Genomic DNA, 21273 nt, shown 5'->3' on the forward strand with positions numbered 1-21273 from the left:
TAATAAATTTACAAATATTGTCTGTTGTGCATCTTTTTTTGATAAATCCAGTTTGGTCTAAATTTACCATTTTCGGTACCTGTTCTGCTAATCTGTTTGCTAATAGTTTAGCTATTATCTTATAATCTGTGTTTAGCAGAGATATTGGTCTATATGACGCTGGTGTGAGTGGATCTTTCCCTTGTTTTAGTATCACTGTAATTATTGCTGTTTTACATGAATCTGGTAAGTTTTGTGTCTCATCAATCTGGTTGATTACATCCAGGAGGGGCGGTATTAATAGATCTTTAAATGTTTTGTAGAATTCTATTGGGAGTCCATCCTCTCCTGGTGTCTTATTATTTGGTAATTTTTTTATTATCTCTTGTATTTCTACTGTTCCAAATGGTTCTGTTAATTTATTTTGTTCCTCTATTTGTAGTTTTGGTAGTTCAATTTTAGTCAAAAATTCATCTATTTTCCCTTCTTTCCCTTCGTTTTCAGTTCGGTATAATTGTTCATAGAATTCTCTGAAGTTTTCCTTAATTTCTTTTGGATTATATGTAATTTGTTTGTCTTTTTTCCTTGTTGCCAATACCATTTTCTTAGTTTGCTCTGTCTTAAGCTGCCATGCTAAGATTTTGTGTGTTTTTTCACCTAGTTCATAATATTTCTGTTTTGTCTTCATTATATTCTTCTCCACCTTATATGTTTGTAATGTTTCATATTTTATTTTTTTATCTGCCAATTCTCTTCTTTTAGTTGTATCTTCCTTTATTGCTAATTTTTTTTCTATGTTTACTATTTCCCTTTCCAACTGCTCTGTTTCCTGATTATAGTCCTTCTTCATCTTGGTTGCATAACTTATTATTTGTCCTCTAATGAATGCTTTCATTGCGTCCCATAGTATAAACTTATCTTCCACTGATTCCGTATTTACTTCAAAGTACATTTTTAATTGTTTTTCAATAAATTCTCTAAAATCCTGTCTTTTAAGTAGCATGGGGTTTAATCTCCATCTATACATTCTTGGAGGGATGTCCTCTAGCTTTACTGTCAGTATTAAGGGTGAATGGTCCGATAGCATTCTCGCTTTATATTCTGTTTTTCTTACTCTATCCTGCATACTAGCTGATAACAAAAATAGGTCTATTCTTGAGTATGTTTTATGTCTAGTCGAGTAGTATGAGTATTCCTTTTCTTTTGGGTTTTGTTTCCTCCATATGTCCACAAGTTTCATTTCTTGCATTGATTTAATTATAAATTTGGTTACTTTGTTCTTCCTGTTAATTTTTTTCCCCGTTTTATCCATATTTGGATCCAAATTCAGATTGAAATCCCCTCCTATTAGTATGTTCCCTTGCGTATTAGCTACCTTCAAAAAGATATCTTGCATAAACTTTTGATCTTCTTCGTTAGGTGAATATATATTAAGTAGATTCCAAAGCTCCGAATATATCTGACATTTTATCATAACATATCTCCCTGCTGGATCTATTATTTCCTCTTCTATTTTAAATGGCACATTTTTGCTAATTAATATAGCCACTCCTCTTGCTTTTGAATTATACGATGCTGCTGTTACATGTCCTACCCAATCTCTCTTTAATTTCTTGTGCTCCAATTCAGTTAAGTGTGTTTCTTGGACAAATGCTATATCTATTTTTTCCTTTTTCAGTAAATTTAGTAGTTTCTTCCTTTTAATTTGGTTATGTATTCCATTAATATTTAAAGTCATATAGTTCAGCGTAGCCATTTTATATTTTGTTTATCTTCTCTTTCCGTTTTTCCATCATTACCTTTCCTCCTTTTCCATTTCTGTTTTCTTATTTTCAACTCTTTACCAGACAACATTCCTACAACATCCAACATTTTCCTTATTCTCCTATTTCTATCTTCTTTATCCCCAATTATAAGTTTTCCTTCATCATAATTGGAGGTGTAGACATTCACTAGGGTCCAGGATTCTGAATATATCTGACAGTGCACCATAACAAATCTTCCCGTTTTGTCTGTAATCACCCTCTGCACTGGCACTGGAACACTCTTCCCCACTGGAATTGCTACTCCCCTTGCCTTTGAGCCAAACGAAGAGGATATCACCTGACCCACTCTTTAGCTTCTGATGCTCCCGCTCTGTTAAATGCATCTCTTGGAGGAAAGGCCAGATCTATCCTTTTTTTAATGTGTGCCAAGATGTTTTTTCGTTTCACCAAACTGTTTAACCCGTTAACATTGAAAGTAGCATACTTTACAATTTAGCCATGACACCAGGGCTCCCTCCCTAAATGTTTTCCCTCCATCTCCACCGCCACACCCCCGCAGACCCAATCACTTGTCACCTGCCCATTGCTCCACTCCATCCAAGCTGCAACAAGCCCTGGGAAGGGGGCGGGGGGGGAGAAAGGAGACCACAAACCCATTCACCCACAACACTGCATATATACCTACTCACACTCATACCCCTCCAAATAATAAAAGGGAACACATACCCCACACACATCATGCATAAGTCTTAGCCTTCCCCCACTCACACCTCTGGCGGTCACTCTCCTCCTCTCACTGCCATTACCCCTTAACATGCGGTCACCATGAATCTCCATTCTCACCCTCAGCACCTTCCATCCATCCTATTTTTTTAAATCAGAAAGCACGCAAAAGCCAATTCTTTATATAAATCAGAAATCTAAGTCCATCAATCTATCAGTTTTAATAAATTTTAAATCTTGTCCCTTTCATTCTTTTCCACTTGGTCCACCATTTAGGGCCAGCAGTGTATTTATAAAATGACACACTTTCTCTTTTTCTGTAAAAAATAAATAATAAAAATCCTTCCACTCCCCTGCCCCCCGCCCCCCCACCACGAGCAACATAATTTTCAAGGTAGCGGGATGACATAGAACACAATCATAGCCCTTTTGCTTTGCTGAGCTGTTAAACGGTTCAAAGTCTTTCCGTTTCTTGAGTAGAGCTGTACTGATATCTGAATAAAAGAACACTATCGATCCCCCCTGTACTCCAAGGCACCACCCCTAATATTTTTTCACAATAAGGGTCAGGCGGAGTCTTTGTCCCAGTCCTGGCTACGGGATTGGGGCTCTAAAGGCTCTTTCTATTTTAATGGGGGGTTCACAGCACCTCCTTGCCTCGTACTTCGGCGATCCATTAATTTTGGAACTCTGTAAGATTCTCTTCTCTCCCCCCCCCCCCCCCCCACCCAGAATCTTCTTTCAATGTCACTATTTTAATGTTGCAGTGTTTTGTGAACTTCTCCAGGAAGTCAAACTTTCCCCCATGCCTCATCTCTTCCTTTGAGGAGACCTTTAATTTCTTGTTCCATTGTGGCAATTCTATCCTCCCCTACCCTCAATCTCTCCTTTACCTCTATCACCCTGCCTGTTATATTCACCAGAGCCCCCTCCAACCTGTCTAATTTTTCTGACATGACTCTGGCCCTTCTGCCTACTATCTTCTCCAACCTATTTTCCATTTGGGTCAGAATCTGTAAAATGTCTTTTAAGGAGGGCTCCAATCCCCCCTCCTTCCCTTTTCTGTAGCAGCCTGGCCTTCCAACTTCTCCTGGCCTCGTGGTTGTGTCCCTTGCACATTCGACTGTGGCCATCACATTCGCCCCGCTGACCCTTGTCTCTGACTCGACGACCCTCGCGATTGCCATTATCGGTGTCCTGGTCAACCTCCTCTGAATCCTTTTCAGAGCTCGTTAGTTCCGAGCTCCACTCGAGCCCGCTGCTCCCTGACCCGATGCACCGCTGGCAGAACCTGTCCTACGGGAAGTGCTGCTTGGCGTGCGAACTCGTGAGCTGTTGGGGAGAGGCAGCTGACCTCCCTTGCTCCTGTTCACCTGTTCCAAGGCTCTTACCACCTTCTCTGCCACTCGGGACCATTCCTCCACTCTGGGCACAGCCTGTTATTGGAACTCCAGTTGGTGCTGGGATGGGTGGGGTTGCGTCCTTCTCGATGGTTCTTGGGTCGGCACCGCCATTACTTCCAACACGAGGCACCTCCATTTACCTCTTATCCTTGTTGGGTTACCCATTTTCTCACTGTATTTTTGCTTTTTTTTGTTGATTGAAGCTTCCTCATCCTCTTGTATTCAGATATGATTTTTTTTTGCCCTGGATTTTGGATTTTTAATGCTGTTTTCTGGTCTAGGTCTGGGAGCTCTTAGGATCTGCAAACTTCAAGACTCTCACCATCATGTCCAATTATGAGGAGTTTTATATATTGTTTGACATTTTGCAAGTAAACATCACATTGAGAGATTTTTCTGTGGTTTTGAGTGAGCATTCTTATGCAACTTTGTCCAATATAAATTAAGAGATTAGAGGTGCAGTTTAAGGAAATTCAGATCTTCATACAGGCTGGGGAAGCTAAATTTGCAGAATATTGTCAAAAGCACATTCATGTATTAGACTAAAGATAATCTCAATCTCACTTTGTCAAGAATCCAAAAAGACGAAATGCAATTTTACTTGTATTATAATTAAGTGAAAAAAGTACAATCAACAATAGAAATAAATGATTTGCACCATTAACTCGAGTTTTGCCATAGCAACGAGATGCCACACTCGTTAAGTGCTGCCTTAAAATGAAACAAATCTAATTCTCACATGAAAAAAAAACTTGCAAATGCTTGAAACCAGAGCTAAAGTTGACAAAGGGTCTTTACACAAATGTCACCTCATCTGTTAAGTACTTCCAGGTGTTTATCACCCTCTCCTTTTCTGTGGAATTCTGCTCTTTGGTCCATGATTTGGCAAAACCCATCAGGCCCTCACTGAGCGTGTTATCATTGATGATGCGCTTGAAAATGCTCTTCTCCATTTTGTTGATCAAGGTTAGATTGTGAGTGGTTATTGGTCAGGTTTGATTTGTCCTACTTCCTGGGCAATTTTCCACATGCTTATATAGATGCAACTGCATTGGACAGCTTGTCTGGAACTGCAAGTCTTCAATACTTCATTTGTCTCGTCCCATTGCCTTGTCTGTTTCCAGCACTCCCAGCCCTTGCTTAATATGACATGGAGCGTTTTCAAATTGTCTAAAACCTGGTTGCTGTAATATTGGGGATTATAGGTCAAAATGGATCATGTGCTTGTTACCTTTGGCTGAAAATGGTTAACTTATCTTTAGAATTAACAGCTAAACAGAAACTTCTGGAAGAACCCAGCAAGCATGGAGGGAAATAGAAAGTGGCAATTTTGTGTCAAAACCCAACTTCTGGACTGAGAAAGGAGAGGGAAGGTATGCACGATTGAAAGGAAGAGGGTGGGCCATTACCTGATAGGTGGATCGAGGAGGGGTGAAAGATGACATCCAGATGAAGCCAGGTGGCCTAAAGTTCAGAGATGGTGATAGATGGAAGCAGACAAAATGGCAGGCATGTGAAATTTCTGCATTTTTAAAATCCATCTCCATGTTTTTAAAATCCACCTTCGTGTCTTATCAGCCCACTCTGACTCCCTCTTCTCATTCCGTGCAGTGCTCGGATCTTGTTCTGCTGACTTTGGCTGCAGAAAAGCAGCAGTGGCACATCCCCATCCACTTTCCCTCTGTTACAAAGCCTTTCTGATGTGTTGCAGTGCCATGCCGTTTAACCCAGCAGCACTCCCTTTAATCCATATCTCGAAAACCGCGTGTGAAGAAACGATTGAGAAAGACTAAGGTTAGCTGAAGAAAAACCCCGAGATGAACCATCAGTGCAAAGAAATAGTTACGTATTTAGGAAGTACTTTCTGGGGGAGAATAATATTTTGTGAAAATAGCTTTGCTTAGCCACTGCATGTGCTAAAGTAATTTTACGATTCTGTTCCAAATAACGGAATAACAAAAATGAGGTCCAATGAAAACTGCAGGTGTGTATTGCTTGAGTAATTCGTGTCTCAAGTTATTACAGGCATGTGAATTTTCTGCGTTTCTGATTGGATACAAACTGGGCAAGGGCACTGCTTGGTGTGCTGGTTATGGGCAAGTACTGTTTGGGATTAGGAACCAGACACTCTGGTATGAGCATAGATCAAGCAGGTACTCATAGTGATCTGGAAGGGGCTTGGAATCTGAGTACAGATGGTACTGTGCTCACTGTATTAAAAAAAAAAGATTTTGTTTAAAATGTCTAATTTTTTTAAGTGGCTTGAAATTGGTCATTTTGTGGTGCCCCCCCAAACCCTCTGGAACGGGTGCTGCACCCTCTTGACCCCCACTGTATGCCTCAGGCAAATGCTTGCTTCTTTGCTTCTTTTTTTAACCTCACTCACATGCCTGGAAGGGGAGGTCAGGGGATGCAGATGGAGCCAGGAGGGGAAGGTGGAGACAGCTGCTGAAGGAAGATGATGTTGGAACCACGTAAGGGAGAGTGGTGTCCTGATGGGAACTGTGGAAGAGGGGATATGGTGGGATGGGTATGTGAGTGGTAGATAAGTGGGGAAGAAGAAAGGAACTGGGTAAAAGGATCCAGATGGCAACAAAAAAACCAATGTTTGAGAGGATCTTGGTGGTGGTGGAGGGGTTGAGAAAGGGGCTGCAGGAGAGCAGATTACTTGAAATGAAATTGGTTTCCCTTAAAGTGGTAGTTATTCTTCACTGAAAGGAAATGAGTTGGAATTGAAGCGATAACTAAAATCAATATTCCAGAGCAATTTTGTCCACTTTCTGGTCTTGCATTTGCACATTTATTCATTTTAATCTTTTCATCAATAGGACTGTGTCCATAATATTCCAGATCGGAAGGAAAATGGGAAAGCAAATGGTCATCAGCATAATCTCTCCTTCTTTGGTCCAGAAAAAAACTACCTTTCCAGTTCTCTTGAAGCAGAATACAGGTATGAATATTTGATTGCTTGTGAGATGTCATAAAATCATTTAAATTCTTGCATCAGACTTGATAGTACTTTGAGATTAAGATTTGATACAGAATGGTAGAACTTAAAAGTCCACTGAGAGGGAAGACTCTTTGCAAATTTGAATTTTGGCAGTTTTATTGAATGATTTTCCAGGAGAAAATTGTTTTGAACCTCAAATGACAACTGAAAGTCAACATTAATTCTTTCAGAAAGCATAATAATGATCAAAGTGAAGGAGCTAATTATACTCTGCCCCAGTATAGATGAACTTGCAAATTCTAGGCACTGCAGCAAGGTAAAAAGTCATTCCACATACACCACAAATCTTCGGTATTTTCAAATGAAACCATCTCATTCTGAGTAACTAACTTCGGTCTTCTCCAAGGGGTAGTCCTGAGATTTGAGAAGAAATTCATGTTTTCTGGGGTTTCACCATGAATCTTTAATTGTCAGATGGCAGTTTGATGCAGGTTGATAAAGGAAAGTTGTTTTGTGGATAATGAATGTAGAGCCCATCTTTTGATTTGCTTCAGTTAAAGCATCCACAGAGTCACAGTGGAAATGTTCAAACTGCACAAAGACAGAAGTGAGGGTCATGATTGAATCCAGAGCAATGAGGCAGCAAGTTTAAAAGTTGCACCATTATTTTAGAGGTAAAATTCATGTAAAATTCATCTAAGGCTATTTAAGAAACTGGAATATAGCATTCAGATAAAGGATCAGTCATGATTGTATTGAATGACAGAGCAGATTTTAAAGGTGAAATGGGCTTTTTTGTTTATTTTAGGGCGTCATAATTTGTGTGACGGTTAATGTGATGCTATTACAGCTCCAGAGTCCGGTGTTTGAATCTGGCATTGTCTGGAAGGAGTTTGTACATTCTTCCCCCTGTCTGCATGGGCTTCCTCTGGGTACTCTGGTTTCCTCCCACCCTTCAAAAATGCTGGGGGATTGTTGATTATTTGGTGTATTCTTGGGGTACAAGCTGATAGGCCATGGGGCCTGAATCTGTGCTGTTTGTCTCAATTTAAAAAATTGTTGCACTTGGCATCAAATCATCCACCTTTGTACTTACTTGGTTTGCTCTGTATTTATGTATATTACTGTCTCCATGATTATTTTATTCACCTTTTTACTTGAACGTGTCATTTTCTGCTTTGTATTATGCCTTGCACTGCTTTACGTATTACAGGAAATGTTGCTTTCTGCCTTTTTTTATAAACTAAGCCAAAATCCAATAACCATTTGATTTTTGAGCTAAGATTCTTCCTTTCTGATGTCTTTCCACTGCCGTTATCCCAGACTGTACTATCCCTTTGTCAAATTTGTTTTCTTTGTTCATTTTACAGCCACTTCTCTGAAAATATAATCGTGTTCTACTTTCGTCATAGTTTGCCCAAGTTGTTAGAAATGCTGCATGGATTCAAACAAGGAGCTTTTAATTTTGACTTCTTTCCATGTTCTGTTTCTAATTAGAAAGAATTGTTTATGTGGACTCTGCCTTTCTTACTGACTGTGTTTCTCATTGCTTATTTTGTTACTTTGCACTTCCTCTTTGACTGACTGGACCCTTCTTTCACCCCCCAAAATATGCACACAATTTTGTTTAATGTTTGATCAGCATTGTTTTCCTGAAATCATGCCTGTTTTCATTGTCCCATCATTGAAGAATATTTCAATTGAATGTTATTTGTCTGTGATACACATGTTTAAACTATCTAAGGGTGGTCCAGCTTGATGTTAGTAAGGTGGAACCCATTTGAAGTGTTCTGTGTCTTCTGTTAATGCGTTTGTGCAAATACTGCCAATTTCAACTGGTGGGTTGGCCGCTGGGCCCCAGAGCACTTTGATTGCTGCTGAAGAACAACTGCTCCTAGCAGCTAAAGATCCAGATCAGGGAACTGTTACCACCCAATGAGAACAACTGTAATATGAATGTGTCTATGCAAACAGTGTGAGTGAGATAGCAGCAGATGCAGTATTCACATTTGAACTTGCACTTTTGCACAGACTATTGAAAGCAATGGGTTGGCAAGAGTGCCCTGAGAATGAGGATAACTTCTCACCTCTGACTGAAGATGAACTCAGGGAGTTTCGAGCTAAAATTGAGCAGGTATATACGTTTTATCACATTACAATTACATTTCATGAAACACTGCCTTGTTGAAATACATGAACTCATTTTGTGTGTTTGGCATTCACCCTGCAAGATAATGAGTTTGAGCTCAACAGTCTGATATTGCTTCCAAGTTCATATTCATTGTCATAGTTTTCTTTGGCTTGGCTTCGCGGACGAAGATTTATGGAGGGGGTAAAAGTCCACGTCAGCTGCAGGCTCGTTTGTGGCTGACAAGTCCGATGCGGGACAGGCAGACACGGTTGCAGCGGCTGCAGGGGAAAATTGGTGGGTTGGGGTTGGGTGTTGGGTTTTTCCTCCTTTGCCTTTAGTCAGTGAGGTGGGCTCTGCGGTCTTCTTCAAAGGAGGTTGCTGCCCGCCAAACTGTGAGGCGCCAAGATGCACGGTTTGAGGCGAGATCAGCCCACTGGCGGTGGTCAATGTCAGTATATAAAGGATAAATAATGTGCAATGCAAGAGTCCTTAAATGAGTCTCTGATTGAGTGTTGTTTCGGAGACTGATGGTGGAGAGGTGCTCCCCCTCCCCAGAAAGGGTGCTGCACCCCCTTGACCCTCACTGTACGCTTGAACCTGATGGTACAAGTATTGTGGCACCTATACTTTCCTGATGGCAGTAATGTGACAGATTATAGCTATGTTTTTGGGAGATAAATTGGGGCAGGTTTTTTTTTAGTGTAGGTCACATACAAACATTTCAAACACATCTCATTTAAAATACTGGAGCTAGGCAGGTCGGCTCCGTGTGCCTTTGCAAAAACTTTGGAAAATGTCCAAGAGACTTCACTAATGGCTTGTTGTTTTGAAAAGCAACTGATGAAAGAACTCAGAAGGATAGGTTCGGAGCCGCAGGCTGTCTGGGAGTACTGCTTGCTGTTCTAAAAGGGTCATGTGGTTTTACCAAGCAGAGAGGGAGTCAAAAGGGTTTTCTCTCTGTGTGAGAGAGAGAGAGAGGATTCAGTTCTGCAGTTTGACAGGACAAGCTAGAAAACCCCATTTGGAAGATGGGTTGTAAGTGCTTTGTTCAACCTGATCAAAGCCCTTGTGGTTCAAGCAAGAGGAGAGGACTGGCTGTCTAAGGTTTCACTTGGAATAAGAGAAACAAAAAGGCACTCTGTGGTGACCTGAAAGAAAGAGGTCATCATCTGGAGAACCCTGAAGGGGGAAAGTTTCGTCAGCTAGACATTGGAGTACCTGATTAAAAAGGAATCAGTTGTTGATGTCCTGGAACAACAAATCTCTCTCTAAACTGACAAGAACCTTCCTGAGCAGAAACCATTTACCTTACAAGCACCAAAGCTTGGTGAACTTCATAAATGTTAAATTCTGTCACAGTATAAGAATTGCCTGCAACCAGTAAACTTGGAGAAATGAGAAGTGAGATTGGACTGTGAATCAAAGTACTTTTCTGAACTTATACACGCATTACATACACGTGCACTTAGAATTAGAAGGGGGTTAAGTTAATAGTAATAAGTTAAAGTTTGATCCTGTTTTCATGTTTAAAGCTAATTAAAAGCAACCATTGTTTAAGTAACCATTTGTTTTGGTGAATATCTATTGCTGCTGGGTTTTTGGGTCCTCTGGGCTCGTAACAGTAACAAGAACAAAGCATGTCCTGGGTAGTATGGATCCTTGATGATTGCTGCTGCTCTCTGACAGCAGCGTTCCACATCAATTTTCTGTGATGTAATGTACTGTATCCGCTACCTTTTGCAAGGCTGTCTGCTCAGAGGTATTGGTACCCTCATACCAGGCTGTGATACAAAAGGTCAGAAGACTTTCTTCTTTAAAGTAGTCCATTGAGCACACTTTTCCAAGGTTCAGTTAGCTAAATTTTATTCTAATATTTCCTCTAAATGTGATAAATGGATAACTGAGGAAGGTACTTTTAATCATATGTTTTGGCTATTGTTATGAGCCCAGAGGACCCCAAAACCCAGCAGCAATAGATATTCACCAAGACAAATGGTTACTTAAACAAAAGTTGCTTTTAATTATCTTTAAACATGAAAACAGAATCACACTTTAACTTATCACCATTAACTTAACTAATCTAACTTAACCCCCTTCTAATTCTAAGCGCACACGTATGTAATGTGTGTGTAAGTTCAGAAAAGATCTTGGATTCACAGTCCAATCTCACTTCTCACTCCTTCAAGTTCACTGGTTGCAGGCAATTATTATACTGTGCACAGAATTTAACATTTATAAAGTTCACCAGGCTTTGGTGCTTGAAAGATAAATGGTTACTGCTCAAGAAGTTTCTTGTTGGTTTTCAGAGAGAGATTTGTTGTTCGCTGGACACCCACAACTGATTTCATGTCACCAGTCCCATCAGGGTTTTCTTGATGATAACCTCTTTCTTTCAGGTCACCACAGAGTTCCTTTTTGTTTCACTTATTTCAAGTGAAACATTAGGCAGCCAGTCCTCTCCCCTTGTATGAACCACAAGAGCTTTGACTAGGTTGAACTAAGCACTCACAACCTGTCTTCCAAATGGGGTTTTTCCACAAGCTTGCCAGCTTGTCCTGTTCCAGTCCCAGCTGTTGCTGGTGACTGTAAAACTGCAGAACTGATCGCTCGCGCGCGCTCTTTCTCTCTCCCTCCCTCCCTCTTCTCTCTCTCTTCTCTCTCTTGCTCTCTCAGAAAAGCTTGTTTGACTCCCTCTGTTTGCCCACCTGCACTCCAATCAGCCTGCAGCTCTGAACCTTTCTCCAATCTCTTTCATCTGTTGCTTTTCAACTCCCCAAAGTTTTTGCAAGGGCCCTGTCTGGCTTCAGCAGAGCTTCAGTATTTTAAATGACATGTGTTTGTATGTGACCTACACTAAAAAACCTGCCGCAATTTATCTCCCAAAACCATATCTAGATACAATACAAACACAACATAATCTGTCACAATATGTTAAAACCAATAAAAAGATGGAAAGAAGACTTTCCAATGAACTGTGAAGGTTTGCCAAGGTTTCCAATTACATACCAAACTTCTGCAATCTTCTGAAGAAGTAGAGCAGTGGTTCTCAATCTTTTTCTTTCCACTCACATGCCACTTTAAGTAATCCCTATGCCATCAGTGCTCTGTGATTAGAAAGTGATTGCTTAAGGTGGGATGTGAGTGGGAAGGGAAGCTTGAGAAAAATTGTCATTGGTCCATTTCATTTGGAGTTATGAAACCTTGAACACAACAAGTCAATTAGGTACGATTAAACACAGTAGTTTTTCAAACATTTTCTTTCCACTCACATACCACCTTAAGCAATCCCTTATTCATCACAGAGCATCTATGGCATAGGTAATACTTAAAGTGGTATGTGAGTGGAAAGAAAAGGGTTGAGAATCACTGGAGTAGAGGCTTTCTTCACGATGACATTTCAATGTTGGTTCCAGGAAAAAACCTCAGAGATGGTGACTCTAGAAAATTAAATTTGCTCACCCTTTCCGCCTCTGATTTCCCCCAATGATCATTGGATTGTACACTTGTGGTTTACCCTTCCTAAAGTCCACAATCAGCTTGTTGGTTTTGGTGACATTGATCTTTTAAAAAATCTTTTCTGCCCTTCAGATAAATACCATGTTTCTTGAGGTGTAAATTCACTACATACCCTGTCCACATATTAATAAACAGTGCAGTTTATCCATCAGGGTTTCAGTTGCATCTGACTCCTTTAATGTGGATAAATGTCTCAAGATACAACATGGAGTTTGAAGAAACTTGATGCTATCTCAAAACAGAAAGGTTGCAACAAAAAAGTTGCACCAGAGCTGAACAAAGTATATTTGAGGCATCTGGGAAGGATTTGAAGGAAATATCATGACTGGAATGTCATTCTAATCCCAGATTGGTTCAATGAAAGTACCCATGCTTAATTCTAAAAAAATTATCTGTTAAAACACTTTCAGAAATTTTCTCTAAAACTCTTCGTGGTGTGCAGTGGGATTGCTACATTGTTAAAGTTATCAAGTACAAAAAAAAATCAGCCTGATCAGTTGCATTTGAAATACCAAAAAAAATTAACTGAACATTCTACACATGTTCTGATTGTGGCAAAATTATTATGTTTATCTCAGTTAATTTAAAATTAAATTCTGATCAGTGATGCAGCACGGTAACGGGCCCTTCCAGCCTAAGAGTTGGTGCTGCCTATTTGCACCCATATGACTAATTAACCTGCTAACCTATACTTAAGTTTGGAACCTGGAAGTAAAACCATGCCATATCAAGGAGAACCTTATCGTCATAATGGATTTGGAACCCGATAGCTGGTGCTAGAATCCCAACTCCATTCCCTTGCTGACATATTTGTCCATGGGCTCTCGCTCTCTTTGCCCACTTCAACCCCTTTTTCTTCTGTCTACTTTCACAGAGCCAAAATCTTTTCTTACGTTTCCTTTTATCACATCCAATTAACACCTTTTGGCTGTTGCTCTGAACTCCTCCCCCTCCCTTTCTTTCCCAAGCCTTTAATTCAGATGCCTGTCTTTCTTCACTCATTCCTTATGGAAGGGCTCGGGTCTGAAATGTCGGTAATATAACTTTACCTCTTATGGATGCTGCGAGACCAGCTGAGTTCCTCCAGCATTTGTATTTTGACTACAAGCACACAATCTACAGCCATTCATGTTTCATTTGGTGGTACAATTATATTGCACTAACTATTAGTGCCACGCGAAATTTTTTTTCATTTGGGTACTAGTTACTCAAGTATTTTTCAATAATCTCCATACAAGTATATTGCAATAATTGTGAAATTTCATAATTGTTCTTTCTTTATTAGCCATCTTCCCTTCATTGCTACCATAGGGCAGGTGATTCTTGTCTGGCCCTTCTGTTCTTTTTAAGTATGACTACTCTCAGCATCAGTACATTTCTTTCATAAATTTTGTATTTCCATTCAACATGATCAACATTAGATTTTGGTCAAACATCTTTTTTTTAATGCCCCTTTCCTTTTTGCTCTCGTGTACTTGCAATCGCTTATTCTCTTGTTCTATTACAAGCCAGAGGACCCCAAAACACAGCAGCCACAGATATTGACCAAGACAAATGGTTACCCAAGTAAAAGCCACTTCCAATTATCTTTAAACAAGAAAATAGAATCAAACTTCAAATTATCTCAATTGACTTAACCAACCCAACTCATCTCCCTTCCAATTCTAAGCACACATGCATGTAAAGTTCAGTAAAGTTCACAATCTCACATCTCATTCCTCCAAGTTTACTGGTTGTAGGTAATTCTTATACTGTGCACAGAATTAAACATTTATAAATTTCACCAGGGCTTTGTTACTTGAAAAGTAAATGGTTACCGCTCAGGAAGGTTCCTGTCGGTTTTCAGAGAGAGATTTGTTTTTCCTTTTTAATCAGCCACTTCAGTGTCTTACTGACAAAACTTACCCCTTCAGGATTCTCCAGATGATAACCTCGTTCTTACAGGCCACCACAAAGTTCCTTTCTGTTTTACTTATTCCAAGTGAAACATGAGACAGCCTGTCCTCTTGCATGAACCACAAGGGCTTTGACCAGGCTGTCTTCCAAAATGGGGCTTTCCAGCTTGTCCTGTTCCAGTCATAGTTGCTTGTAACACTGTACAAGTGATCTCTGTCTCTCTCTCTCTCTCTCTCTCTCCGAGAAAGCCAGTTTGACTCTCTCTGCCTGCAAAACCTCTTCCATGACCCACATGACCCTCTCTTCCAGACAGCAGCAGCTCTGACATGACCCATGACCCACATGACCCTCTCTTCCAGACAGCAGCAGCTCCGACATGCTATTTCATATGTTGTCTTTTGTAAACAACAATCCATTATTGAAGTCTATTGAGCACTCTTCAAAGCTCTTGCAAAAGCTCTGGAGCTGATACCATGGGGCAGAGCTCCAGTATTTCAAATAAGATCCACTCCGAAGTGTCCACATGTGACCCACTCCAACAAACCTTTCCAAATTTATATCCCAAAAACATATCCATCCACTCTATATACTCTATTTACACCGTCACAGTTCCCTCGTGATAGCCTTTCTATCCTTTTGATCCAGTTATGAGCACCTAATATTTTGTCCACATTTCAGTGAGTGATGCTCTAATTGACTGTGCTTCTTTTAAGTCTGGAAGAAAAATCTAAAATAATTACACTGTTTAGATCGTATTTAAACTCACATTTATAGAACTTTAAACATGCCTGTTATGAAGAAGGCTAATCCAAAATCTTTCCATTGTTCTTTGCAGCTGAAGAAAAATGGCTTTATGAAAAATGGTTTTCAATTGAAGAACCCATGCACAGCTTTACATTTTGCCCAATGGAGAGGCACTTTCAGTTCAGGACTTCCTGAAGATTCCGATTCTGAAACTAGCAGTAGTACCAATTCTGATGATGAAACCTAAACCGCGTACAAATTGAATTCATGTTATATGTTTTCTTATAGCTGAAGAACTAAACTTACTAAAGCTCTTTTGGCACAGAGTTATATTTTTCCATGCACAAAGGGAGATGATCATATCCCAAAGAAGAGAATTTGCTTGTCAAGCTTTTTTTTCTCTCTTTTTCTTTGACAAGCTGGTCCTGTTGAATGCTTCATAGAATGAAATATGTCAATAAAGAAAAGGGGGCAAAGCACATAATGAGTAATCATATCAAGGAAAAAAGTGGGGTTTCTTTTCAAAAGCTTGGAAAAACATTTGCAGACATTTGTTAGGAATAGCAATGTAATGGAACAAGCTGTATGAAATAAATTCAAAATATTGATGATTGTCAAAAATAATGCTAACTACATATGTTTTTCAATGTTGTGACATTTTGAAAAGATGATACAAATTTGTCACCAGAGGTTTATCTCCATTGCTTTGGTACAGTTGTAAATTATTCACAATGGGAGCTTTTAAGTTCTTCAAACAGCCTTGATATTCAGGGTGTATTGTAAAATATAAATTTTGTGAAATTTCAAAGATTAAGATTATTTTGATAACGTTATTTACAAATTTAAAAAGTGGCTATCACATATGAATATCTGTATGAGAAAAACTACTGCATTAAAATAACTTGGAATAAATATTTTGCATCAGTTTGTCAAAATGTTTGTGCTTTCACAATTTTATTGAGATTTTTCTTTAATTTGGTGTTCAACAATCCCCAGGTTGAAAACACGCAATTTACAAACAATTTATACTTGCATACCGAAAATCCAATTGGAAGAAGAATTCCATGAACTTAGTTTTAGGGTGGTTATGCTGTGGGATACTCTCACGTGATGCTACTGTCACCCAGCAGCAAGAGAGCAAGGATGGAGGGAGGAGAGGGAGCGAGGGGGGGGAAGGAAGTGAATGGAGGAAGGAAGGGGATGGAGGGAGGAGAGGGAGAAGGAAGGGGATGGAGGGAGGAGAGGGAGAAGAAAGGGGATGGAGGGAGGAGAGGGAGAAGAAAGGGGATGGAGGGAGGAGAGGGAGAAGGAAGGGGATGGAGGGAGGAGGGGGAGAAGGAAGGGGATGGAGGGAGGAGGGGGAGAAGGAAGGGGATGGAGGGAGGAGGGGGAGAAGGAAGGGGATGGAGGGAGGAGGGGGAGAAGGAAGGGGATGGAGGGAGGAGGGGGAGAAGGAAGGGGGATGGAGGGAGGAGGGGGAGAAGGAAGGGGGATGGAGGGAGGAGGGGGAGAAGGAAGGGGGATGGAGGGAGGAGGGGGAGAAGGAAGGGGGATGGAGGGAGGAGGGGGAGAAGGAAGGGGGATGGAGGGAGGAGGGGGAGAAGGAAGGGGGATGGGGGGAGGAGGGGGAGAAGGAAGGGGGATGGGGGAGGAGGGGGAGAAGGAAGGGGGATGGGGGGAGGAGGGGGAGAAGGAAGGGGGATGGGGGGAGGAGGGGGAGAAGGAAGGGGGATGGGGGGAGGAGGGGGAGAAGGAAGGGGGATGGGGGGAGGAGGGGGAGAAGGAAGGGGGATGGGGGGAGGAGGGGGAGAAGGAAGGGGGATGGGGGAGGAGGGGGAGAAGGAAGGGGGATGGGGGAGGAGGGGGAGAAGGAAGGGGGATGGGGGGAGGAGGGGGAGAAGGAAGGGGGATGGGGGGAGGAGGGGGAGAAGGAAGGAGGAGGGGGAGAAGGAAGGGGGATGGGGGGAGGAGGGGGAGAAGGAAGGGGGATGGGGGGAGGAGGGGGAGAAGGAAGGGGGATGGGGGGAGGAGGGGGAGAAGGAAGGGGGATGGGGGAGGAGGGGGAGAAGGAAGGGGGATGGGAGGAGGAGGGGGAGAAGGAAGGGGGAGAAGGAAGGGGGATGGGGGGAGGAGGGGGAGAAGGAAGGGGGATGGGGGAGGTGGGGGAGAAGGAAGGGGGATGGGGGGGAGGGGGAGAAGGAAGGGGGATGGGGGGGAGGGGGAGAAGGAAGGGGGATGGGGGGAGGAGGGGGAGAAGGAAGGGGGATGGGGGGAGGAGGGGGAGAAGGAAGGGGGATGGGGGGAGGAGGGGGAGAAGGAAGGGGGATGGGGGGAGGAGGGGGAGAAGGAAGGGGGATGGGGGGAGAAGGAAGGGGGATGGGGGAGGAGGGGGAGAAGGAAGGGGGATGAGGGGAGAAGGAAGGGGGATGGGGGAGGAGGAAGGGGATGGGGGGAGGAGGGGGAGAAGGAAGGGGGATGGGGGGAGGAGGGGGAGAAGGAAGGGGGATGGGGGAGGAGGGGGAGAAGGAAGGGGGATGAGGGGAGAAGGAAGGGGGATGGGGGAGGAGGAAGGGGATGGGGGGAGGAGGAAGGTGGATGGGGGGAGGAGGAAGGGGATGGGGGGAGGAGGAAGGGATGGGGGGAGAAGGAAGGGGATGGGGGGAGGAGGAAGGGGATGGAGGGAGGAGGAAGGGGATGGGGGGAGAAGGAAGGGGATGGGGGGAGAAGGAAGGGGGATGGAGGAGAAGGAAGGGGGATGGAGGGAGGAGGAAGGGGATGGGGGGAGAAGGAAGGGGATGGAGGGAGGAGGAAGGGGATGGGGAGAAGGAAGGGGGATGGAGGGAGGAGGAAGGGGATGGGGGGAGAAGGAAGGGGGATGGAGGGAGGTGGAAGGGGATGGGGGGAGAAGGAAGGGGGATGGAGGGAGGAGGAAGGGGATGGGGGAGAAGGAAGGGGGATGGAGGGAGGAGGTGGATGGGGGGAGGGTGAGCGAGAGAGAGAGGGGGAACGGGGGGAGCGAGCGAGGGGAGGAGGAGGGAGCGAAGATGTGGAAGGGCCGTGTGTTCAGGGGCGTTATCTTCACCCAGCATCGCGGGAGAATAGCCATTACTCCATCATCTCCTGTGAGAGTTAAACTTTAATCATATTCTTATTATAACTGTATATTGTTACTTTTATTATGTTTAAGACGATGTGTATTGGGAAGTGTTTATATGCATATGAAGGTAAAATATATGCTAAGATAAACAATTGACTAACTACGCTAAATAATGACTGTGTGTACCTATTCCAACTTGCATACAAATCGGAATTAAAGACAGACTTAGGAACTCGTTTTTAACCGGTGGACTGCCTGTATAAAATGTTTGTTTCACGTTAAATTATTTGCACCACTTAAAATCTACCAACCAAGTCGTTCAGCTAACATGAACAAACATTAGCATTGAATATGTGTTCCAAATTTCTTGACAGTTTTGACGTTCTAGTCGCCAAACCTTGTTACTGGGCTTGCATCACAACTATAAAATATCAACTTTGAATCGATAGTTGTGAGTATTATTTTATCCATGGATAGTTATTTATTATTTTGCATGTCCTGAATGGTGGCAGAACTGCATTTACAACACATCTCAAGAATATGGTTATTTTTTTTGAGAATAAACAAAGTCCTTGTGACAATCATGTTCCTGGAGTTGAAAAAGGTAGAGAAAATGCACTATTGACTCTGCAACTATGTGTCCAAAGTCGACCCATGTGAAATTTCAAAAACTTGGATGGAGCTGTTTTTCCAATGGCACTGCTGGGTTCATCCTTCTCATCATTGAAGATGATTTAAAAAGGCAAAACAAAATATCTGTATACAGTGCCTTCCATTAGGTTGGGTCAAATACACTTTTTTCATGGATTTGCCATGTGCTCCACACGGTTTGTCTTAAACCGTGCCTTTATGTAGCAAAGGTAAAGATACATCACCAACATTTCAGGCTGAGCCCTCCATCAAAGTGTTGGAGAGCATTGAGAGATGTCCGAACAAAAGGGGGAAGGTGGGAGATGATAGGTGGAGGGGGGGAGGACTGCAGGAAGTGGGGGAGGAGTTTTCACATCTAATTAAAGTGCACATTCTAGATTTTATTCAAGTGAATTTCTATACATTTTGGTTTGGCCATGTAGAAATTACAGCACTTCACGACAGAATAATGTTTGGGACATTGCAATGGTATGTATTTTAAAGTAGTCATGTTTAGTACTTTGCATATCCCGTGCATGCAACAACTGTTTGAAGTCTAGATGTCATCAGGTGCTGAGTATCTTTTCTGGTGATGCTCTTCCAGGCCTCAACTGCTGCCATTTTCAACTCCTGCTTGATTTGGAGGTTTGTCCCCATACATTTTCTCTTCACCTTATGGAAGTCATGCTCAGTTGGATTTAAATTGGGTGATTGAATTGGCCATTGAAGTATTTTCCAGTTTTTAGCTTTGGAAAAACTCCTTTGTGGCTCTATTAGTGTGTTTGGGATCATTGACTTGCTGTAGGATGAAGCACTATCCAATGTGTTTGGAGGCATATGCTCAAACTTGAGTAGATGAACACCTTAGAATTCATTTTGCTACCGCTGTCAGCAGTAACATCATCAATGAAGATGAGTGCACCAATATCTTTGGCAACCATACATGCCCAGGCCTTAACACCCCCACCATCACATTTCACAGATGAGGTAGTATCCTTTAGATCTTGGGCAGTTCCTTTCTGCTTTCCTTTTGCTCTTGCCATCACTCTGATACAGGTTAATCTTGGTCTCATCTGTCCACAAGACCTTTTTCCAGAATTCTGCAGGCTCTTTTAAATGCTTCTTGGCAAACTAATCTGGCTATCATGTCTGTGGCTAACGAGTGATTTGGATTGTATTTCTGCTCATGAAGTCTTCTGTGTCATTGACACTCCTGCCTCCTAAAGAGTTTTTATGATCTGTTGGACAGGTGTTTAGGGGTTTTTCTTCATTATGATGAAAATTTTCTGTTATCAGTAGTAAAGGTCTTCCTTAGCCTACCAGTCCCTTTGTGATAACTGAGCTCACTAGTACGCTCGTTCTTAATGATGTTCCAGACTGTTGATTTTAGTAATCCTAAGATTTGGGTGGTGTCTCTTACTGTTTTATACTTGTGTTTTCCACCTCATCATGGCTTCTTTGACTTTCATTGCCACAACTGGTCCTCATGTTGAAAATGGCAACTACAGAGTCCAAAGGTGATCAAAAGCTTGGAAGCAAGCCTTGCTCTCTCATACTTGCACCAATGAAGCAATTAAACATGTGTCCGTACTCACAAACACCAATGAAGCCAAATGTCCCAAATATGGTGCCCTGAAATGGGGAACTAAGTATAAAAAGTGCTGTAATTACTACATGGTCAAACCAAAATGTATGCAAATAATCTGGAATGTGCACTTTAATCACATGTGAATTGTTTGATTACACATTTAAAACTGAAGCAGGGAAAATAAAGCAAAAAAGTGTCTTATCCCAAACATTATGGAGGGCACTGTAAGTTGGTGTGTTTCATCCTTTATATGTTGAGTATTGTATTAGTTTAGAGGTGATGTATTTGGTTAGCTTTGAATTTTGTCACTTGTTCAAAATTGTATTCCATTTTTAATTTCAGCGCTAGTATAAATCAGGAATGAAATCCCAGTTCATATTAACTGTCATGTCATTAAAGCAAAAAAGATGCAATTCTATATTTTGTACCTGGAGAACCTAAAAAGAAAGTAAAGTACAACGAAATAAAATCTAGTAGGTTGTCTTCTCATAGCTGGATTTCCATGCCTAACAACAAGCTTTTGGTATCTCATTGAGGGACTTCTTAAAGATTTGATTTGTAAAACTACTGGACTAAGTACAGCATTAGCTGGAGTGTTGAATGCTTTTTTCTATGCCATATTAATTCTAAAAGGAATTCAAGTAAGTATTTCAAAATAAGAGTGCATTAAGTCATAAATTGATGTATTTAATGTAATTTGTGCTTGTTAATGTCGTTAGCAATTTGTTCAATTCAATAGATTCACGACATTCATTCTTGTCATGGTTACTTTGCCAAGTTGAAGTGCCTTGCTCTCCCAGAGTATCCTAGCAACAACAATCATTCAAACAAAACAAGTTGCTGCTCTGCA

At 41.8% G+C, this 21273-nt stretch overlaps 1 protein-coding gene across 6 annotated transcripts in view; it reads left to right on the plus strand.

Moving 5' to 3' along the window:
- The window catches only part of gpbp1l1 (GC-rich promoter binding protein 1-like 1), a 121329-nt gene extending 105309 nt beyond the window's left edge, over positions 1-16020 (plus strand). For 5 of the 6 annotated variants that reach the window (XM_069938772.1, XM_069938776.1, XM_069938773.1 and 2 more), the window contains exons 10-12: positions 6700-6821; positions 8853-8955; positions 15200-16020. In XM_069938772.1, the coding sequence (XP_069794873.1) occupies positions 6700-6821; positions 8853-8955; positions 15200-15355 (381 nt within the window). In that variant the 3' untranslated portion in view covers positions 15356-16020. The remainder of the gene's footprint in view (positions 1-6699; positions 6822-8852; positions 8956-15199) is intronic. The other variant, XM_069938778.1, reaches the window with a different exon arrangement.
- Positions 16021-21273: the final 5253 nt, after the last annotated feature.

This window comes from Narcine bancroftii, chromosome 5, assembly GCF_036971445.1.
Source record: "Narcine bancroftii isolate sNarBan1 chromosome 5, sNarBan1.hap1, whole genome shotgun sequence".
Classification (NCBI taxonomy): domain Eukaryota; kingdom Metazoa; phylum Chordata; class Chondrichthyes; order Torpediniformes; family Narcinidae; genus Narcine; species Narcine bancroftii.